Raw genomic sequence first — 20,074 nt, forward strand, 5'->3', positions numbered from 1 at the left:
GCAGGGAGCCTGATGCAGGACTCGATTCCAGATTGAGTGATCTGAGCCCCAGATCACAACCGTGCAACCGCTGAGCCACCTAGGAGTCCCCTCTTTAAATTGCAAGCTGTCCCCATCCCAAAGTTGTCCCATTGTCTTTTCTAGCTTTAATTTTCTTCTCTCACTTATCCATATCTAATATATTAGAGGTCCCAAACGCTAACCTAAACCCTTGATCCTAGAGTTTGGAATTCAGAACTTTTCAGGTTTTTTGAAAGGTACTATGGTATAATACTAAGCATTACATAACATCCCTAGTGGGGCCTGGGATAACATCTCAAAATCAAACACTTTTCTTTATCTGCAATGACACATAAGAATGTTCACATCAAATTCAGTAGATAACAGCTATAATAACCTTGTCAGTAAAGGTCAGGTTTTGCCACAAATGGGTTATGAAAAAATTTTGGTTTTCAGGCCTTTTTGGAATTTGGAATTGTGACTCTAGCTTATTTATCTTGTCTGTCTCTCACATATTAGAATGTTAGCTCCCTGATGCAGAAATTTGTGTCTGTTCTGTTCCCTGCTACAGCCTCTTGTGCCTACTACACAGCACCTGACACACAGTAGATGATCCACAGTGTTTGTTGAATGAATGAATGGAATGAACGAATGAATGAATAGAATGAGGGGGGAAGAGAAGTACATAACTCTTTCCTGGTTCCTGAATGACTCCATGCCCCAAATTGTCAGTCTGATACCCCTCAGAGCCACCAGTTGGTTGTGGGGAGGTCTATGCCTCTGTGCCCTTCCTACCATCCTGGTTTCCACTGGGTCCTCAAGGGTTGGGTCTCAGCACAATGTCACAATCAGAACCCTTGCTCTCATCCATGCGGCCCATGTGGGGTTGGCATGGGGGGTTTCTAGTGCCCTCACCCTATTCCCTGTGTCCTCTGCACCCTGTCCACAGTCAGAAACAGGCCAGCTGCCTGGAGGAGACTGTCAGGTGAGGTCTCTCACCATGTGTTTGTGTGTCTTACATGTAGCTTGTGGGGCTGTCTGCATTTGACTGATGAAGAAACAATAGAACAGAGAGGTTAACTAACTTTCCTGAAGTCATGCAACCAGGAAATGCTGAGCCAGGATTTAAACCCAAGTTGCTGGCTCAATGACCCCACACTGCTTTTCCATGATCACCTCATATACAGTGACAATAAACACTCCCCATCTCACCTTATCTACGTACCCATAATTAAATTCTTCCACACCTCAACACCTCGGGGAGGAGGAAGGCAGGTGGCCAAACTTCTGTTACAAACAGGTCTTTATTAAAGTTAAGGATGGGGCAGGAAAGGGGGGCAGTGTCTCCTCTGCCCACTGCCTTTGGCTGCCTGGAGCAGGGGAGTCCTCTCTGCTCCACCCATGCCCCCCCCGCAAGGTGGCACATCTGCACGAGGCTGGGGCCCAGGGTGGGGGCAGTGTAAAGAACAAGGGGAGATTCCAAGGCAAAAAAAAAAAAGTCCCTTCCCATAGCCCTAATAACAGAAGGGTTTGGGGCAACCTGGGCACAGACAAGGGGAGACACAGCACCCTGAACCCCAAAACCTCTGAACTGGGGCAAGCCCTGTATAAGTTGGGAGTTGGGAGGGACTGAGCGAGAGGTTGCACATGGGGGAGGAGCTGAGAGAGGAAGGGGTGCCCCAAGGACCCTGCCATGGGGGAACCTGCCCCCATGCTCCAGCTGGACTCTCTGACTTGGAGAGATGATTCGATGACAAAGGATGACCCCATCTTCCTCCTCTCCTTTGCTCGTGCTTGGGCATTGGCGGTCCCCCATTGACTGGAATCATACCCACCCATCCTAGAAATTCTGAAAACCAAGGACTCCTATTGGTTGTTCAGACGCTGAACACTAACTGGAGTTACCCTCTAGCCTGAGGAGTCTAAGATGTGAAGGGAGGCTCCCATTGGTTGGTGTAAACGCCTTTTAAGTAGAAATTTTAGAACTGGGGGCTCCCATTGGCTGAGCAATGGCCAATGGGGTCAGGTTTTGGCCCTTAAAAGAGCAGTCCTGGGGCAAGGGCCCACCTCCCAGTTATGCCCACTTGGATGTCTCAGAGGGCAAGAGAGGCAGGGGGCGCCCCCCCATATGTCCTTCCAGCCAGCCTCTAATGTCCAGGCTTGGCTGGTTTGTGCACAGAGGGCTTTGGCACTCACATGGCACACGCACACACACGTGTGGCAGGGAAGGAATGGGGGCCTGGCTGATTCTGGGAGGGTGGTGGGGCCTCACAACAGGTGGTCACGGCTGGCAAACAGGTAAGGACTGAAGTTGTCCCGGTGGAAGGGGGAGGGATAGAGTCCGCTAAGGGTGTACAGGTCCCGAAGCAGGGGCGTGGGCAGCAGTAACTTCCGACCACGTCCGCCACCCCCACCCGGCCCCCCAGGTCCAGGGGAGGAGGGTGAGGGGCCCTGGCTGGGGGCTGGTGCGGGCAGGGGCAAGGGCAGGGGCAGGGGCGTCGGCTCAGACCTCAATCGAGGGCGGGGCACACGGGGCGACGAACACATGGCTGGAGCCCTGGAGGACACGCAGCTGGGGATCAGGTGGCCACGGCGGGCACAGTTCTGCGACTCTGGGGGTCAGGGTCAGAGGTCAGGGGATCAGAAAGCTTGGGAGAGGGCCACGAGAGCATAGGCGAGACCTCTGTGGCAATGACTGCGACCTGGAAGTCCCCCCGGTTATCCCCCCACTCCCTCGACACTCACTGGATGGGGTGAGCCGTGCCGGTGTCGAATGCGGCCTGCAGGCCTCGGGTTCCTGAGACAAAGAGGCAGAGGGAAGGGGCTAGCGGCCCCCTGGGCCCCACTGGCCACAGCCATGGGGGGCTCATCAGGCGGAGAGCCCGGTAGAAAAGGCAACTTGAATTTTCCCGGATTAACCACAACATACCCTTCTCTTTGGGGTGATTGTCCCCCAGGACCTAGGTCCACGGAGATAAGCAATCCCTCTATCTCCCCATGGCCTGAAGAACCCCTCCCCCCAACATTTTGCCTGACTTCCTGTCTCCTTGGCCCCCCTCCACCCGCCACCCTCTCCAGCCGGGAGGAGACCCCGGCCCCCCTTACCTGGGCCACACTTAACTTTTCGAGGGGGCTGTCCATGGTGGGGGCTTGGCCCAGGTCCTCCCAGGGGGAGAGCCTTCGGCCAGAGGGCCGCCGGCTCTGGAAGTTGTGTACGACACAGGTGACCTGGAACAGAGCGAGAGAGACATGTGAGGCCCAAAGCCAATAACATAGGAGTTGTGTACATACCATCCCCATTTTTCAGATAAGGAAACTGAGGCTCAGGTTTTTAGTCAACATTTTCTCAAGACATTTATGTGCCATTTTACTAAAAGGTAGGTACTACTGTTATTTATTCCACAGGGCCCTGACTAGGGGGAGGCAAGTAAAGCCAAATGGTGCAAAGCAGGATCTGATCCTGTCATTTAAGTTTTTGATATTTTGGACATTATGTTTTTGCATGAATTTTGGTTTTTAAATATACCTCATTCAAACATTATTTATCTTGATTACGGAGTGTTTGGGCAGCCCTTTAGATTCTGCCCTCAAAAGCAAGGACCTCACTCATCTTACCCTGGTCCTGGCCCTGTCACCCCACTTTTCAGATGAGAACATCTAGGCAGAGTAGTAAGATTAAGGGACTTGTCCAAGGTCACCACAGGGTCCACACCCTTCACTATCATGTGGTCCTGCTTCCAGGGTCAGAGAGCTGATAGAGGGTCTCCCACACTGGAATGGATGGCGAGGTGGCTCACCAGAAAGGTTGCGATGGCAGCGCCCGTCAGGAAGCCCGCCAGCACGTCGGACCAGTGGTTGCGGTACTCAGCCACGCGGACCACGCCCACCAGGAAGGCGGGACACAGCAGGGCCAGGCAGAGTGAGGGTTTGACCAGGCGGGAGCCCTTCACGCGGAATACCAGAGTCACGTACATCTGCGGGAGCCAGACCAGTCAGGGGACACACAGCAGCCCAGTTGCAGAACCCAAGTGGACACTGCCTTCCAGACTAGAGGCTGTGGTCAGAATCCCTAGGAGTGGCATTGGGCCTGGAGGCTGTGGCGAGGGGCTCCAGGGGACAGGAGGTTGGGGATGGAGTCACGCACTCCAGTGGGCCTTTCAGGGATGGGGGCATGGCCAGGGCACCAAAAAGCAGTGGACAGAGTTGGGGGCCCAGGTATCCCCAGGACCATTTACAGATCGGGAAAGATGTCTGCTAGGTTAGACACAGCTTCAGAAACCAAGAGGGTGGAGTCAAAGCCCAAGGGGCTGGTCCAGGAACTCCAGGAGGTGGAATCCCCAAACCCTAGGAGACCACTGACAAGAACAGAAGCTAGTCCTGGGCGCCAGAAAAAGAAGTCAAAGCCACAGGAGGTGCAAACCAGGGAAAAGCTGAGGCCAGGGGATATCCCAAGTGGGTCAAGTCAGGGGCATGGCCAGATCAGGAAAGGGCAAGGACAAAGCAGGGGCTCCTCCATCCCAGGCTCCAGGGGTCGAAGCTGGAAGCCCACCCATCCAACCTCCCAGCCAATGGCTAAGACCTGCAGCATCGTGGGGACATGGCTAGGCTCCAGGGAATGGAGTCCAGTGCTCCAGTCCAGTTTTGGTCCCACAGGGCAGAGCCAACAGCCTCCTTTGGGTGTGGCATTCCTAGGCCAGGAGGCACAGCCAGACCCAAAAGAGATAGTTAAGAACACAGCAACAAACTCAGACTCTGGGAGGCCAGCAGAGGAGTGGGGCCACCCTAGGGACAGTGTCACAGCACCAGGGAATGACTTTACCTTGGGAAGGAATCAGAGGTTCCATCCTAGAGTGGCCTCCTGCCCACTGGCCACCCCCCACTTTTGTGCCCCTATTCTGGGGCTCACCGCTGTGTAGGTGACTGCATAGGCGCAAAGGGCGGCATCCTTGCAGGGGAAGGCACGGCGCGCAGCGGCCACCAGGCTGGGGCTGCCGGCACAGGCACCCTGGTCAGTGACGAAGCGGTCGGGCCCTGGCCTGTCCGGTGAGGGCGGTGGGCAGCCCAGAGCCGTGTAGTTGGGGCGGCACACGGACAGGAAGTGCGGCGTAGGGTTGCCAGTCACCACCTGCCCCGCATTGGCGAAGATAGTTGTGGTGAAGAGGCCGAAAGAGTAGACCCCTGGGGGTGGGGTGAGAGAAGGAGTTCATGCTGGGCCCCTGATAGTCCAGGGCCCTTCTCCTGTGAGCCCCTATGTGGGCACCCTGTTCCTGTGACCATCATTAACACAGCTGGGAACCCCCCTAAAGCCATATACCATTATCACTGGGCCAAGGTCCTCTCCTCTTGGGACCACCATGAGGGTACTTTGAGCCTCTTGCTTCTGTCCCCCTTGGATTACTACTATGTCAAGAGGGGATGCTCCCTTGGAACCCTAATATAGCTGGGATAGGATCCCTCAACAGCATTACATCAGGATTGGGCCCATGTCTGGAACTTCCTAGGACCATCCTGATGGCATTTCTGGGCCTCTTTACACCTGCCCTGGACTCACTATTACTGAGTTGATCACTTTTTCCCTGGACCCACAATCAGCCCTTGGTCACAGGAACTACCATTTTGTATGAGCTCTGCCCTTCTCCTGTACCATGGCCACCAACTGTGGCTGTGACCGCACAGCGGGGTCTCCCCTTCCTGCTCGGGGTGAGGTGGAGGGTGGGCTGGTGTTTGGCCTGGGCCTGCGTTCCCCTTTTCTGCCTTAAGACTCTCCTTGTAGCAATCTGGGGCCCTCACAGTTGCCACCAGTGTTGGCTTAGGCCGGACCATTGTCCCTAGAACCTCCATTCTGCCTGGCCTTCGCCACATCCCTCTTTGCCTCAAGAAGTCACCATCATGGCAGTTCTAGGCCCTCTTCCCCATAAAATTCTTATTATGGCTGAATCTGACCCATATCTCCTCTGCTGAGCCCCCTGGCCGCATCACTCACCCAGAAAGCGGACCAGCCTCCGCAGTGGGGGGCTGAAGCGGCAGCAGGCCCCAGACACGATGGTGCTCTCCCCGATGATGGGGATGGCTGAGGGTGGCGCGGGGGAAAAGGCACGCGCCAGCTCCCCCAGCAGGATCTGTGGGCAAGATCAAGGCAGGGTCTTCCTGGCCTTCAAATCCAACCCTCCTCCCACTTCCACCTGGCCCTGTCACCTGGGTCTGACCAAGGCTACCCCCAGTCTCACCGTGAGGGTGGGTCCAGCAGTGACCAGGGCATAGATGAGTGCAGGAGGCACTCGGCTGGCAGCCTCAGGCCCTGGGTAAGGCTTGGCATAGGTACTGTCATAGCAGAAGAACCCCTGGGTGTGTACGGGGAAGGTGTCCGTGAACTCCAGGCGGTAGGCAAGCAGGACCACGATGCCCAGAAGCACTGACTGCCACCCAGTCATGGCAGGGAGACAGAGAGAGGAGAGACAAGTTCAGGTCCAATCCGGGGCCATGGTGAGAGAAACAGAGATGGAGAAAGACAGAGATGGGGAGGAGAGACAGAGAGATCAAGACTGGAGATACATAGGCTGAGAGAGAGAGAGAGAGAGAGAGAGAGAGAGAGAAGTGGGGAATGGTGGTCTGGACCTGGGAGGCACAAAGAGAGAAACAGAAAGAGAAGACAGGAGAGGAGGAGGGGAGAGGAGAAGAGAAAGAGAAGGGGCTAGTAGAATGGAAAGGAGAGATGGGATGGGAGAGAGCAAGGGAGGACTGGGCCAGGGCTCAGATCAGAAAGAGGGATCCGCAGGTTTTGGGGCCCAGACCAACAGGGGGAAAGATAATACTACTAGTAGAAGTGCTAGCAGCTCCCAGAAGTACAACCGTTAATGGGGGCAGCACATCATATTAAACGTCTTCCATGAATTAATACATTTTATTTTCATAAGTGGCCTGGAAGAAAGGGACCCTAATTGCGCCTATTTGACAGCCAAGGAAACCGAAACTCAAGAGGGTACGTGAGGTGCCCAGAGTTCTGCGGTCAGGATGCGCAGAGAGGGATTGAAACTCTGGGAGTGTCACTTCTAAACATGCCTCCTTCCCGTGAGGGTCTGGGAGGGAGCCTGGGGGTGCGTGGGAAGGGGGGGTGAGAGTTACTGGGTTCCTCACCTCCACGAAGACAAAGCAGGGAATGATGGAGAAACTCCTCTTCGGCTGAGGTCTCCCTCCTGCCATGGTGAAGGCCGGGCCTGTGGAGGTGGGGAGGGAATGGGACGGCCAGGGCGGGGTCTAGGGGGAGGCTCTGGTCACCTGCCTGAGTAGAGTCCTCTGGCCACATCAGGGCCCCAGAACTACTACAAAGGAGCCTGGGCTCCACCCACTGAGCCTTCTGGCCATGACTCTGAATATCCAGGCCCCTGCCCGTAGGCGGCCTCCCCTGACACCACCAGCTCAGCTCATCCTCCACCGGGGATCCCAGAGATTCTATAGTGGTCTTCTCCCCCGAGAGCCCACATAGGAGATTCAGACCCCAGGCCTTTCAGGAGGGCCACTCCTCCTTACCATACAAGTCACCTCCCCTCAGCCTTTAGAAGACACTTCTCCAGCTTAATGGGACCCCTCCCATTAAGAAGGGCCCATAGAGAAGGACCCACTTAGAAGTTTTCACAAACCCCATGGGTTTTTAGGGGACCTCATCCTCTTTCCCCGTGTGCTTTACAAGGCATCCCATGTTCTGTGTACCCCATCCCCCCGCCAGGGTCCTCCTCTGAGTCTCTTCCCCCATGGCCCACAGGGGCCTCTCTCTCCTGTCCCCCTGGGCTGCACCTGACTGGTTCGGGCTGATGGCCAGGCCCTCCCTCTATCCCAGCTGCTTCTCCCTCTCCCCCTCTTCCCAGCTTGTCTGCCTCTCTGTATCATAAGGGGGCTATCTTCTCCCAACAAGCCCCCACACCCCCCAATCTAACCTCAGTCCCCGGCACTGATGGGCCAACATAGACACACCTGCTCGACCCATTCTCCCAGGCTGACCTCACCTGTGAAAGGGCCCTATGGCTTCCCACAGGCCTCCGCCACACCCACAGACTCACAGCCGCTCCTGGCGGCCAGCAGGGCAGGGATGGTCACCCCCATTGCACAGATGTGGAAACTGAGGCCCAGGAAGGTGAGGGTAGGCACTCTGGGTCCAGTGCCCCATCCACGCAGCTTGCTCTGCAGTGTGACATGTGGGGTGAGGGTCACCAGAGATCTCAGATGCCCACCTGGCCACGGCCCCTCACCCTTCCAGAGACACAATAACACATGCTGGCATCCCTAGAATACACAACTCAGCCACAACTTCCATCTCAAACACCACACACACACACACACACACACACACACACAGTATAGCATGTGTCCATCCCACCAACAAGGATCCAGTGCCTGCTGGGTTCTAGGCACTCTGCTTGTGGTGAACAAGACAGGCCTGCTCATTCAGACAGGTGCCCAACACCCACTACACACAACTGTACACTCACACACATGGCACAGTGTGCACACGGCCTGTCACTGACACCCACACAGATCAAACAACCTCCCCCTACACACACACACAGTCACAGGGACACAAGAGGAGGTCCTTCACACACTTCACAGCCCCGCATACAGCCCCACACAAGCACCCACCTCACTATCATCAGGGACATAGCCTCAGGGCTCCCGACACACTTAAGAGTTACATCAAAAAGAGTCACCACACGCAATGGGGGTCACAAACCGGTCACAGAGTCACACCCCCAATTACCAGGCACTCAATGACAGCCATACACATTAACAGTCTCTCATCCACACAGACACTCATAGGAGAGACGATGTCATCCACAGCTCAGCCACATGGCCACACAAGGGCACATACGTGGACCATGACACGGATTTGCACGCCAAGCCACACAAGAAAGGCGCATGAGCACAGCCACACACAGAAACATAAATGGGCCCCCACACACCATCACAAGGAACACACAATGGCAGTCATATGCACACAACCGTACAGACACACTCACAGGGAGCGCAGTCACAACAACACAGCCACACACCCTCAGAGTGACACCCATGATGACAGCCACACAATGACAGCCACAGGAGAGTCACACATACACCACACAGACCACACAGGCATCCCCAAAGCCGCACAATTACAGTTATACAACCACACACTGACACAAAACGACAACCACACAATCACAACCACCCTCACCACCGCCGCTTGGCTTCTCCGGCCCGGGGTCCCCTCTCCACGCTCCCCTCCCCGAGCCCGGTTCTCAAGCCCCAGCTCACGGCCTCCCCTCCCCCTCCCCGCGCCGGACCCACAGGGGACCCGACCCGCAGGAGCTGAACCCTGGCCGGACACACAGACCGAGGGTCGGTAGCCCGCGAGGGGGGGTGCCGGGAGCGCCCCAAGCCCCTCTCCCTCACCGGGTCGAGGCTGTCACGGTTTGAGGCCCCGCTCCGCTTAGACGTCACCTGGGCGGCAGGACGAACCAACGGACGGCAGGCCCCGCGGGCGGACGGAGCGGTGGGAGACGCCGTCGGCCGGCCGCGCCGCGCAGACTCAGCGAAGGGGCGAGGGGCGGGGCCTCCGAGCGCCTCATTTGCATAATCCGTGGGGCGGGGACCCGCGGCGTCTCATTAGCATGGTCCGGGGCGGGGCCTCTGTTGCTCTTGGGGACCCGAGAAAGTGTTAAGACAAATTTGGGAGGGAATGAAGGATGCAGGTTGAGGGAGAACTAGGCGGTGGGGGCGCTGAGGAGAAGAGGAGGGCAGGGTGAGAGCGTGACCCTGAACCTCGACCCTCCCTTCCTGTGCCTCAGTTTCCCCTTTTGGGCAGTGGACTAGAGCGCCAGGGCCCCCCCAGAAAGGATCCCTGCTGGCCAGTGTTCAAGAGCCTGTCTGTATACTCATATCTGGACCCCTGACCTTGTTATATATTAAATTTGGCCTCACACTCCCCTGACCCTAAATCTACACATCCTGAACAGCCTCTGGGGCCCCCACACCCTCCCCAACACTGGAAAGTAAACCGGATGTGTGTGTGTGGGGGGGGGTCATTCTCAGGCACAGGAAGCATCAGGAGCAACAGTCCACAGGTGGAAGAGGGTCGTGGCTAGTTTATTTTCTCTCTGGAGGGGTCTTCAGGGAGAGCAGTCCCCGCTGCTCAGGCTGTGGAGAGAGTGGATGAGGGCCCAGCTTAGTCCAGAGGACCCCACGGCTGGAGGTCAGGGAGCAGATGCCCAGGTTGGGAGCTGGGAGGGTCCATACTGCAGCATTCCAGGGCCGGCCAGGAGAGGAAAGGTGGGGTGAGGCAGGGGAGGATCCGTACCAGGTGGGAAGGAGCGGCTCTTGTTGAACGGTGGTTGGGATGGGTCCTGGTCTGAGTCTGAGTCTGAGTCCCACGAGGGGAGCTGAGGACACAAGCTTCGGTGCCCCTTGTAGCCTGTGGGAGGGACAGGTGCAATTCTGGCCTTTCACCCACAAACCTGAGTGTGACCCATGAGTGGGATCATGATCAAGGGCCAGTGTCCCTTATGTCACTTGAATGTGACCCAACATGATACCAAAGTATGACCTCAGTGACCCTTGAATTTTACCCCACTGGTCCCCAAAAAGATCCCAGTGACCTTGAGTGACCCCAGGATGGAAATCCTTGAGTGACCCTAGAACAAGACCCAACATATATGACCCCCAAATACAGCCTCTGAACATGACCTCCCCACAACCCAGAGTGCACCTCATCGCCCCTCACCCCTGAGGTTCGAGGCCCTGGGGCAGCCTCCTGTGGACATGGTGAAGCCATCAAAGGAGTTCTGCAGCAAGTGTACAGCGGACCTGCAGGGAGATGGGGAGCTGGGGATCCTGGGAAACTTCTGACTCCTCAGGGCTGGGTGGGGGACATGCTGGGGATCAGGGGCTGGGGGTAAAGGGAGGCCTGGATTCAGGTGGGTTCCAGGTTCTGGTAGTCATTGCTTGATCTGATTTGTAGGAGGGCAAGAAAGATGAGGTTCAGGAGTCAGAGGTTAGAGTGGGAACAGGACATCACCATATGTCACTCAGTTCCTTTTGGAGGTCATCCCTCCAGGAGCCACTGCCTCCTGGTGGCATCTCCTCAGTCTCCGGCCAGTTGGATGTCTCATACCCCTGCTGCTTCATCTTGGTCAGGACCTGAGGCCAGGGGGTGGGAGGTGTGTGTGAGACGACAATAGTAATAACAATAATGGTGAAAAGTGATCCTTACTTAGCACTTATTACATGCCAGGCTGCCCTCAAAGTGTTTAACATACAGTTCACGCAGCTACCCCTTCAGGTAGGGATGCCAAGTCATGCCCATCATACAGATGAGGAAACTGAAGCCCAGAGAAGTGAAGTGACTTGGCCGCAGTCACACAGCAGTTAAGTGGCCGAGCTGAGATTGGAACCTAGCCCTTCTGGCACCAGTCCGAAGGTGGAGGCCAGCAGAGTCCCATGTCCCCAACTTACCAGGGTCCCACCCTCTCTGCTCACCTTGCGGCACTTCACCTGTGTCTTCTGCATCTTCTGGATGTTCATCAGGTTCTCTGTGATCTCCTCCTCCTGAGCCTCTGTGGGGGGAGGGGACTCAGGGGGGCCAGAGCTGCAGAAGAACCCCCCTCCTGGCCGTGGGCTCCAGGCACTCACGGAGCTTCTGATAGATGAAGGTCACCTCCTCCCGCACCAGCTCCAGCTCCTCCCACAGGAACTTCTTGCTGAGGGGATAGTGCAGCCTAGACCCACACTCCCTGCTCAGCCTTTGGCCTCACATTTGCCAACCTGCCTCCTCATGTCTCCTCCAACTCTCCTGTTCCCATCTGTTCCCATCTCCTGTCCCAGCTACCCATCCCCCCAGGGTCTGTCCCTTCCCCCAATCTGCCTGCCCAGCTTGCCCCTCCTGCTGCTACTCCCACACGTCCACTCCCCCAGCCCTGTGTCCTCTCCTCCTGACCTCGAGCTTCCCATTCTCTCAGCCTCTCTTTGCCTGGCCCCTGTCACCTCAGACCTCCCATACTCCCCAGCCTCTGCCACCCTCAATCTCTCTGCCTTCCAACTTCCCATATCACCTCCAGTTTCCTGAACCCCTGGCCTCCCTCCCCATCCCATCTCCAGCTTCCTGTCTTCCCTGCCTTCTGGCCTCCCAGATTCCCATACCTCTCCACCGCCCCCTCATCCCCCAGTCTTGTCCCTCAAGCCTTCCCAGACCCCCTGGCTACCTTACTCAGGCCTCTCCCATTTGCCTCATCCCACATCCCACCTTTGGTTCCCTCTCCCCAGCCTCCCTTCCCTCCCACAGCTTCCAGGCTGCCCTCCTGGTGATGCCCACCTGTCCCGGATCTCCTGGGCCAGCAGCTGTAGGCAGCGTGTGGTGCGGGCCCTCTGCACCTCCTCGCTGTCACGCAGGGTCTTTTGGAGCCCCTGAAGGCCTTGAGCCAGGGCCCCATACAGTTCCTGCTGTCCCTGCTCCAAGCCCCACTTGTGTCCCTCCTTCTCTGTGAGGCGGCTCATAGGGCTCAGCACCTCTGCAGATTAGATGGGATCATGACTGAGCCCCAACCACCCCTGAGCCCAGCTTTGAACCCAGCTCACCCTAAACCTGGACAGACCTGACTCTGAACCTAGACACACTCAGCTTCTTTCACCTTGGGCTAATCCAGCTGACCCCAACAGCATCCAGCCTCTAGCCTGACTTTGACCCTTGGCCAGTTCTCACCTTCAAGCTGTTGGATCTTGATTTGCTGCAGGCAACTCTCCTTCTCCAACATGGTCACTGAGTGGTTTAGGAACTCAAAAGCCTGCAGGGAAGAGATCAGGCTTGGGGGCAGGAGCAAGGGAATAGGGCCAAAGTTTGCTGAGGGCAGGGCAGAGGAGCCTCACCTTGGTCTGGGCCTGTAGCTGGCTCTTAAGTGACTCCAGTTCGCATCGCAGGAGCTTCTGGGAGTCAGGAATCATCATGGTGGACTTAACTATGAGCAGAGGTAAGGGTCAGCTGAGGCTAGGAGTGGTGGGGGCAGGGGGTGAGGTCAGGTCAGAGGTCAGCAGAAGCTCAGAGGAGGGAGAGGGGTGGGCGCAAAGTAAAAAGCTGGGGTCTGTTGAGGCTAAGGTTGGGACAGGAGTGGGTCACAAGGTCAGGGGCAAGACTCAGCTGAGGCTGGGACAGGGCTAAGTGGGCAGCAATATTGTGGCTCCTCCCAGGCGAGGCCAGAGGGTGGAAGTAAGAACTGGCAGGTCATCTGCACATAGCCTTGTTGGGAGGGAGGGTTCTCACCTTTGGTTTTGGAAGAGTTGGTCTCCAAGGGCTTCTAGGAAAGGGGGACATGAGGGTAGTACAGATTCATCCCTGTGCTTCTCCTTGCACATCCCAACCCATTGTGTGGGGGGTGGGTAGGAGTTGGGTCTACAGAGTGCAGGCAAAGCTGCCTCCATGCATGGGCATGCCACCCCACCCCACCCTGACTAGCCCACACATGGTCAAAAGTATGCTTGTGTGGTTTGTCCCCTATGTGTGCAGGCCTGGGGCTGCCCCTGACAGCACACCTGTGGAGCCCTGTCTCTGGCTTGGGCTCAGGTAATGACCCTCCTCCTTAAAGGCAAATAACATAGACAATGTCTCCAGGGAGCTCCAACAGCATTGAGGCACAGTGACACATGATAATCAAAACACAACTATGGCCACACAAGCTCAGACACAGCCATGCGTGCCAGGTGGTAAGGCCCAGGGCATCCACTTACACCCAACTCAGACACACAAGCATGACCACAGCCACACAGCCACACAGGCACTCATACCCACAAAATATCACAGACAAGACCGACTAAGAAACGCAATCGCACATCCCTTCATCCATTCATTCAAGATGTTTTTAGTGTCGGCGGGCTGAGCGTTGGGTGCTGTTCTTGGTGCTGAAGTCACACATTGTGAGGGTTCCTGAGAAAGACCCCCACACACCACCCACTGCCACGGCCCCCTCCCTAAGCCCCACAGTAGCAGATTGTGGTGTGGCTGGGAGGGGTTTCCCAGGTGGGGGTGACCTTAGCGATGTTTTGATGCCTCTTCAGAAGGTCCTGGTCATTACACTGTTCCTGTGAGTCTGGGTTTTGGATGATGGGAGACCCAGACAACTGAGGCTCCAAGTCTCTCTCTAGCCTCCAGTCTATACCCGGCACTGTGTTCTCAGGAGCTGGCCCCAAGATCTCTGGCTCTGGGGTCCTGGACCAGTGAATCGTATAATCCAAGGTCTTGTCTGAGGAAGAGCCTGACAGGGGGTGGGGTTGGGAGAATGGTGGGGGAGGCTTTTCTGAGGACCAGCCCAGAGCACTCCAGCCCCTCCCAGCTCCCCAGCCCCAGGGAAGCCCCTCAACAAACCCCAGTACTTGTCACCCTTCCTGTGAGCAGGCAAACACACGTTGGAGGGCAAGGGAGATGAGCAGCAGCAGGGCAGAGAGTAGTCAGGGTCCTGGGGTAGGCCAGCCAGAAGAGGGTCGCTTCAACAAGGGGGGACAGGGGGCTGCACTGAGACCAGCCCTCATGTCCTGACACTCCCAGACCTTCCCCTAATACCCCCAGAGAGGCCTCAGCCTTGAACACAGGGCCTCCCAGTTATGGCAGGAGCAGAAGCTGGATGAAAGATGATCCCAGCCCTAGGCATTGGGCGGGGTAGTGAGAAGGATCCAGAAGACCCTCACAGGAGTGAGTGAGGCCTCAGAAGAGCCTAAAAGCAAAAAAGGATCTTAACATTGGGAACCAAAGGAAGGGCATTCCTGGCAGGAAACAGCATGGGCAAAAGCTCAGAGGCATGGAACCACATGCTCTATGCTAGTAAATTCAGGATGGTGGAAGGTAGGGTCCAAGAGGAACCAGTAGGAGGCTAGCAGGGCGGTTCAAGCAAGGGATGGAAAGCCAGGCAGGGAAGTTGAGGTCTGGCTCCCAAGTGGGAGCCATAGAGCATGAGCAGGAGGGGCAGGGCATATCTATCCAGTAAATGTTAGCAGAACTGGAGCTGAAGCCCTGTCCTAGGTGAGGCTAGGAACGGGAGAAAACCCAGTTCTGGGTCTCACATTCACACCCCCTGTTCAACATTCCAGTGTTGTCAGGGCTGCACAGATGGGGACCTGGGGCAGGCCTGTCTGGAAAAACTTCCAGGTGAAGGGCATTTTGTCCTGATGCACGCTCAGCTAGAAAGCCCACCCTCCAGGGCTTTCTCTTCTGCCCTTGCTGGGCTGTCTGGTGTCCTCCCTCTGGCCCAGTCCTCCTGGAAGTCAGCTATACACCCTTCAACGCTCTCCTCAACGTTTCCTCTGTGAAATCTTCCCTAATCCTTTTTTTTTTTTTTTTTAAGTTCCTATTTTCTGAGCACCTTACTGAGTGCTGGGCACCATCCTAGGCACTCACTGGGTCTTCACACCCATGTCGTGATATAGGAGCTTTTCCTCAGCCTGAAATGTTCTAGGCCACCCCTTCAAGTATCTCTGTCTCGGAAGGCCCGCACTTGCAGAGACAGTACAGCAGGATGATTAAGCGGGGGGCCTCTCCACCTGGGTGGCCTGGGTTCAAATCCTAGCTCCGCCCCTTCCCGGCTGTGTGATGTTGGAGAGTTACCGATCGTCTCCATGCCTCAGTGTCCCCAACTATAAAAAATGGGATGTCATACGATCCACCTCGCTGGGTTGCTGTGATTAAGTAAATTAATCTATGCCAGTGCCTGACATACAATAGTGGGAAACTGTTCTCGGAACGTCACACTGGCAACCTGGGAAACTGGGGACCCCAGGAGCCCTGGGAGGCTTGAAAGGGAAGAGGGAAGATGTGTTTTTGAGCTCCAACTGCAGACTGGTACCCAGTCGAGCCCACCCCACCCCCACCCTCCCACCCCCCACGTCTCCCCCTTAATCTTCCCCCTTCCCCTTCCACATCAACTGCTTCTCCCGCTGTCTCCGGGAGAATTCGAGGGGGAAGGGGGCGGAGTCATTAGCCTGAGCCCCGCCCCCCGGGCCGAGAATCCTGCGCCCGCCGGGCTCCAGACCCCCTTCCCCCCCCACCTACCACATACCACCTGCTCATGCTCTCCCCTCAGGGACCGCGATGCCAGTCCCCAGCTGTGACGCTGAAATTTGATCCCGTGGGGACACCATCGCATTAAAACGCGCAAAGCCTAAAGGTAGAGTCACAGAGAGGGGTGTGGCTGGCATTTTAGCTCCGCCCCCGCCGATGCAGCCCAAGACCTTATTGGCGCCTTCCCGCTTCCGCAGATCTTAGGAGCCGCGATGTAATTGGATAAAATCCAGACGAGGGGGCGGGATTCCAGCTGGTTTCCGCTAATCGATTAGTCCGTATCTAAGGAGGGCGGTGCGGGAGGCGGCAGCTCTACCGTCCAATTGGCTTCAGGCTTAGCTGGGAGGCGGGATGAATTCTTGGAGGTGACTGAAGAGGTCCGCGGGCCACCTGGGAGCGCCGGAGCGAGGTAGCTGGCCCAGCCCGCCCGGCCCCCGAGATCTGGCCCCGGCACGCCTGTTCTCGGGTTCCTGGGTGCTGCGGGTTGAGGTCTGGGTGCAGTGATAGGGTCGGTGTCCTCGGCGTGAGATTTGAGGTTTCCCAGCATTAGATGGGGGTGTCCAGGGGTGCTTTGGGGACCTTCACAGTGATATCTGGGATCCTGAGATGACAGCAGGCGTCCTTACGGTTACAGTTAGGTCCCTGGGCTGATTTGGGGGAGTCCCCGCGGGGAATCTCTGAATACCCAGGGCTGGGAGTTTGAGCTGCTGGGGCTAACTGAAATTTTCGAGTCTCGGAGACGGCGTGGATGCTGGGGGTCCTGAAAGCCTGAGATCCTGAGGGCTGACATTTGGAGAGACTGGGCTAGAGGTTGTCTCGGGATTGTTCTGGGTCTTCCCCACCCCCATTCCCCGGGCTGGTATCCCTGGATCTCTCCTGGGTTGGCCGTGATCCTGGCCTCGAGCAGGCTCACAGGCTGAAGACCATGGGGCAAGGGTAAAACTCTGGGACACCCGGTGCCTTTTTCCCAGGCCTGCAAGATGGAGGAAGGCGGGAATCCTGGAAGCCTGACTAAGATGGTCCATCTACTGGTCTTGTCAGGGGCGTGGGGCATGCAAATGTGGGTGACCTTCATCTCAGGTAGGGACCCCCCACCTGGACGTCATGGGTACCCAGGGTGGAAAAAAGAATGAGAGGGGGACCTGGAAGTGTCCTAACAGGCATGTGGCTCACTGTACCCCCACAGGCTTCCAGCTTTTCCGAAACCTTCCCCGACATACCTTCGGCCTGGTGCAAAGCAAACTCTTCCCTTTATACTTTCACATCTCCATGGGCTGTGCCTTCATCAACCTCTGCATCTTGGCTTCACAACATGCCTGGGCTCAGCTCACATTCTGGGAGACCAGCCAGGTATGCGGGCTTGGGCTCCACTGCCCTCTGGAGACCCGTTCCCAGGACCCCACTTAGTACCTATGGCTACACCTTTGTGAGAATTTAAAAAACAAAAACAAGCAACTACACCTTCCTGGTGGGTGCCAAACTGGGCTCTGGATACCCTTGAGCAGTGCACAGCCTGCACAACCATCCCTAGCAGCCCTTTCTATCCCTCAGTGTGTCTCTGCTGGTTGCTGCTCTTTCTCTTTCCCCTGGCTGGGCCTGCTGCCAAGTTGTGGTGACTCAGCTGGGTTCAGGCAGTGACCCCAGCTCTTTGTTTAAAAACCAGCCTGACTGGGAATTTACAATCCCCCACTCCCATCCACACATTTTCCCAGCCACAAGGCAGGAAACCATCTCTGCATCTCATATTTCTGCATCCTGCCCTCCCCCTGCCCCTGTTATGTTCCTCAGATGTGGGCAGGTGAGGCCTGACAAGGATTTCAAGAATAATCCCAAAGAGTCAGGAGAGGATTATGGGTAACTGGAACCTCAAGGACTTTCTATTCACTCCTATGGGCCCAATCTCAGTTTCTGGAGTCTGGGCAGGGACCATAGAGGAGATGGGCCCTGTCTTAGGCTCTTTTTGGCCGGTGGTGGGGGACAGTTCTGGTGCTCTGCCCAATTTGGGGAAGAGAGGTTCTGCCCTGAGATGCCCCCAGTTTGGGGCAGCAGGAGGGGAGGAGGCAAGGCTGTGTTGTGGAAACTTCCAGTCTGGGTATCAGAGGAGGAGAGGCTCAGAAGGTTTTGGGAGAGAATAGAGGACGTGGTGCTGGAGCTGCTGGTTTTAGGGTATGAAAGCTAGGAGCCGGGAGCTCTGCTTGGGGCCTCTAGACTGGGTTTGGAGAAGGACAGGGAGGCCTGGCTTTGACCTAATACTGTCTCCCACCCACCTCTGGACTTTGAGGACGCAGGAGGACCCTCCCTAGGATCCCTCCTGCCCCCTCGGCATGATTCACCTTGTCCTCCTTCCACCACCCTACCAGCTCTGCCTGCTGTTCCTGAGCCTCACATTGTCCACTATCAACGCCCGCTGGCTGGAGCCTCGCACCACAGCTGCCATGTGGGCCCTGCACACAGTGGAGAAGGAGCGGGGCCTGGGTGGGGAGGTGCCTGGAAGCCACCAGGGCCCCGACCCCTACCGCCAGCTGCGAGGGCAAGACCCCAAGTACAGTGTCCTCCGCCAGACCTTTTTCCGCTACCATGGCCTGTCTTCCATTTGCAATCTGGGCTGCCTCCTGAGCAATGGGATCTGTCTTGCAGGCCTTGCCCTGAGCCTCAGGAGCCTCTAGCACCCACTTCCTCTCTGGCCCCGCTGAGGCCCCAAATGTTAATAAACACTTCTTTGGAAATGGCTGCTGTCATTCTTCTCCCAACTGGAAAGCAGGAAGAGGGGTGGGCGAAGGTAGAGCTGAGGGCCTTCGTTACCATATTCATGTGGCAGGATTTGGAGTGTTAGTCATTACCGACCCTAAGCTCTTCCTGTAAAGTGTCCATTTACTGAGTACCTGCTGTGTGCCAGGCATGGCACTAACCATCGTATGTACCATGTATTATTATAACAATAGCTGATTTGATTGTATTTCCCACCCCATTGACACTGGGGATGGCTGCATGACTTGCCAAATTGGCCAAGGAAATGTGAACAGAGTCACTTCCAAAGAGAAGTGTACAAGCCAGTGCATGATTAGCTACATTTTTCCTTCACCACAATGACCAGTGTGAGTGAGAAGAACACCTTGGGTGTCGAGTGCCATGGAGACCTTGGGGCTGCTTGTTACTGATCATATGGTGGCCCTTCCTGATGCATGTCATCTCCATTCACCCATGTGGCAGCCCTTGGAGGGAGCTACAATTGTTCCCATGAAGCAATGGAGATTCAGAGTTCAAGTGGCTTTAGGTGTAGTTGCTGGGATTTGACTCCAGCAAAGCCCGCAGATGTTCTCATGGCTTGAAGAAAATTCTGGAGCCTCACCTGAGCCTGGATGTGAGAATTTCGTCATTGTGTGGCCTCAGTCAAAGAGGTGCCCTTCTCTGAGGCTCCATTTCCTTACCTGTAAAGGGTTTAATTCTAAGAGCCCTTCAGGGTATTTCGCAGGGACCTAGACCACTTTAGGGTGGGGCATCGCACTTTCGAGATCCTAACTCAGGTCAGAGCCTTCACACAGTCCTGTGAGGTAGCAATTTTTTTTTAAAGATTTTATTTATCTGGGATCCCTGGGTGGCGCAGCGGTTTGGCGCCTGCCTTTGGCCCAGGGCGTGATCCTGGAGACCTGGGATCAAATCCCACATCAGGCTCCCGGTGCATGGAGCCTGCTTCTCCCTCTGCCTATGTCTCTGCCTCTCTCTCCTTCTCTCTCTGTGACTATCATAAATAAATAAAAATTAAAAAAAAAAAAAGATTTTATTTATCCGTAAGAGTACATAGAGAGGCAGAAAAACAGGCAGAGGGAGGTGCAGGCTCCCCGCAGGGAACCCGATGGGAAGCTCGATCGATCTGAGGATCCTGGGATCACCACCCAAGCGGAAGGCGGACGCTCAACCACTGAGCCACCCGGGTGCCCCGGTAGGGATTCTTCTTATGCACCACTGGACGCCCGGGGGCACCAGGCTCCCCGGGAGGTTAAGTAACACGTCCAA

At 56.2% G+C, this 20,074-nt stretch overlaps 3 protein-coding genes across 33 annotated transcripts; 1 reads left to right on the top strand and 2 right to left on the bottom strand.

Annotated features, from left to right (window-relative positions):
* Positions 1-1,285: 1,285 nt before the first annotated feature.
* PLPPR2 (phospholipid phosphatase related 2) lies at positions 1,286-9,949 on the bottom strand. Of its 10 annotated transcripts, none has more exons than XM_038567213.1 (11): positions 9,469-9,949; positions 8,055-8,175; positions 7,135-7,214; positions 6,228-6,416; positions 5,984-6,119; positions 4,907-5,178; positions 3,798-3,974; positions 3,106-3,228; positions 2,746-2,824; positions 2,510-2,612; positions 1,286-1,849 (listed from the first exon to the last, which is right to left on the bottom strand). In XM_038567213.1, the coding sequence occupies exons 2-11, from the start codon at positions 8,095-8,097 to the stop codon at positions 1,291-1,293; spliced, it is 1,761 nt and encodes a 586-aa protein (XP_038423141.1). In that variant the 5' UTR covers positions 8,098-8,175; positions 9,469-9,949; the 3' UTR covers positions 1,286-1,290. The 10 variants fall into 10 exon arrangements, 9 of the variants coding, with proteins under 9 accessions (XP_038423141.1, XP_038423142.1, XP_038423140.1 ...); XM_038567214.1 differs by having other exon boundaries at positions 2,746-2,797; positions 9,421-9,949; XM_038567212.1 differs by having other exon boundaries at positions 9,421-9,949.
* A 145-nt stretch (positions 9,950-10,094) lies between these two features.
* Positions 10,095-16,218, bottom strand: CCDC159 (coiled-coil domain containing 159). Of its 19 annotated transcripts, none has more exons than XM_038567224.1 (13): positions 16,059-16,212; positions 14,375-14,493; positions 14,041-14,264; positions 13,277-13,310; positions 12,886-12,974; positions 12,722-12,803; positions 12,335-12,530; positions 11,656-11,741; positions 11,503-11,579; positions 11,042-11,163; positions 10,748-10,830; positions 10,325-10,438; positions 10,095-10,164 (listed from the first exon to the last, which is right to left on the bottom strand). In XM_038567224.1, the coding sequence occupies exons 1-13, from the start codon at positions 16,067-16,069 to the stop codon at positions 10,160-10,162; spliced, it is 1,242 nt and encodes a 413-aa protein (XP_038423152.1). In that variant the 5' UTR covers positions 16,070-16,212; the 3' UTR covers positions 10,095-10,159. The 19 variants fall into 19 exon arrangements, 16 of the variants coding, with proteins under 16 accessions (XP_038423152.1, XP_038423150.1, XP_038423149.1 ...); XM_038567222.1 differs by having other exon boundaries at positions 14,375-14,465; positions 16,062-16,211; XM_038567221.1 differs by having other exon boundaries at positions 14,375-14,465; positions 16,059-16,211.
* On the top strand, positions 15,801-18,786 carry TMEM205 (transmembrane protein 205). Of its 4 annotated transcripts, XM_038567238.1 has the most exons (5): positions 15,801-15,841; positions 16,083-16,166; positions 17,032-17,140; positions 17,247-17,410; positions 18,421-18,786. In XM_038567238.1, exons 3-5 carry the CDS (start codon positions 17,041-17,043, stop codon positions 18,724-18,726), a joined length of 570 nt encoding a protein of 189 aa, XP_038423166.1. In that variant the 5' UTR covers positions 15,801-15,841; positions 16,083-16,166; positions 17,032-17,040; the 3' UTR covers positions 18,727-18,786. The 4 variants fall into 4 exon arrangements, with proteins under 4 accessions (XP_038423166.1, XP_038423167.1, XP_038423165.1 ...); XM_038567239.1 differs by lacking the exon at positions 15,801-15,841 and having other exon boundaries at positions 16,165-16,274; XM_038567237.1 differs by lacking the exons at positions 15,801-15,841; positions 16,083-16,166 and adding an exon at positions 16,253-16,469.
* Positions 18,787-20,074: the final 1,288 nt, after the last annotated feature.

The sequence above is a fragment of the Canis lupus genome, chromosome 20 (genome assembly GCF_011100685.1).
Source record: "Canis lupus familiaris isolate Mischka breed German Shepherd chromosome 20, alternate assembly UU_Cfam_GSD_1.0, whole genome shotgun sequence".
Classification (NCBI taxonomy): domain Eukaryota; kingdom Metazoa; phylum Chordata; class Mammalia; order Carnivora; family Canidae; genus Canis; species Canis lupus.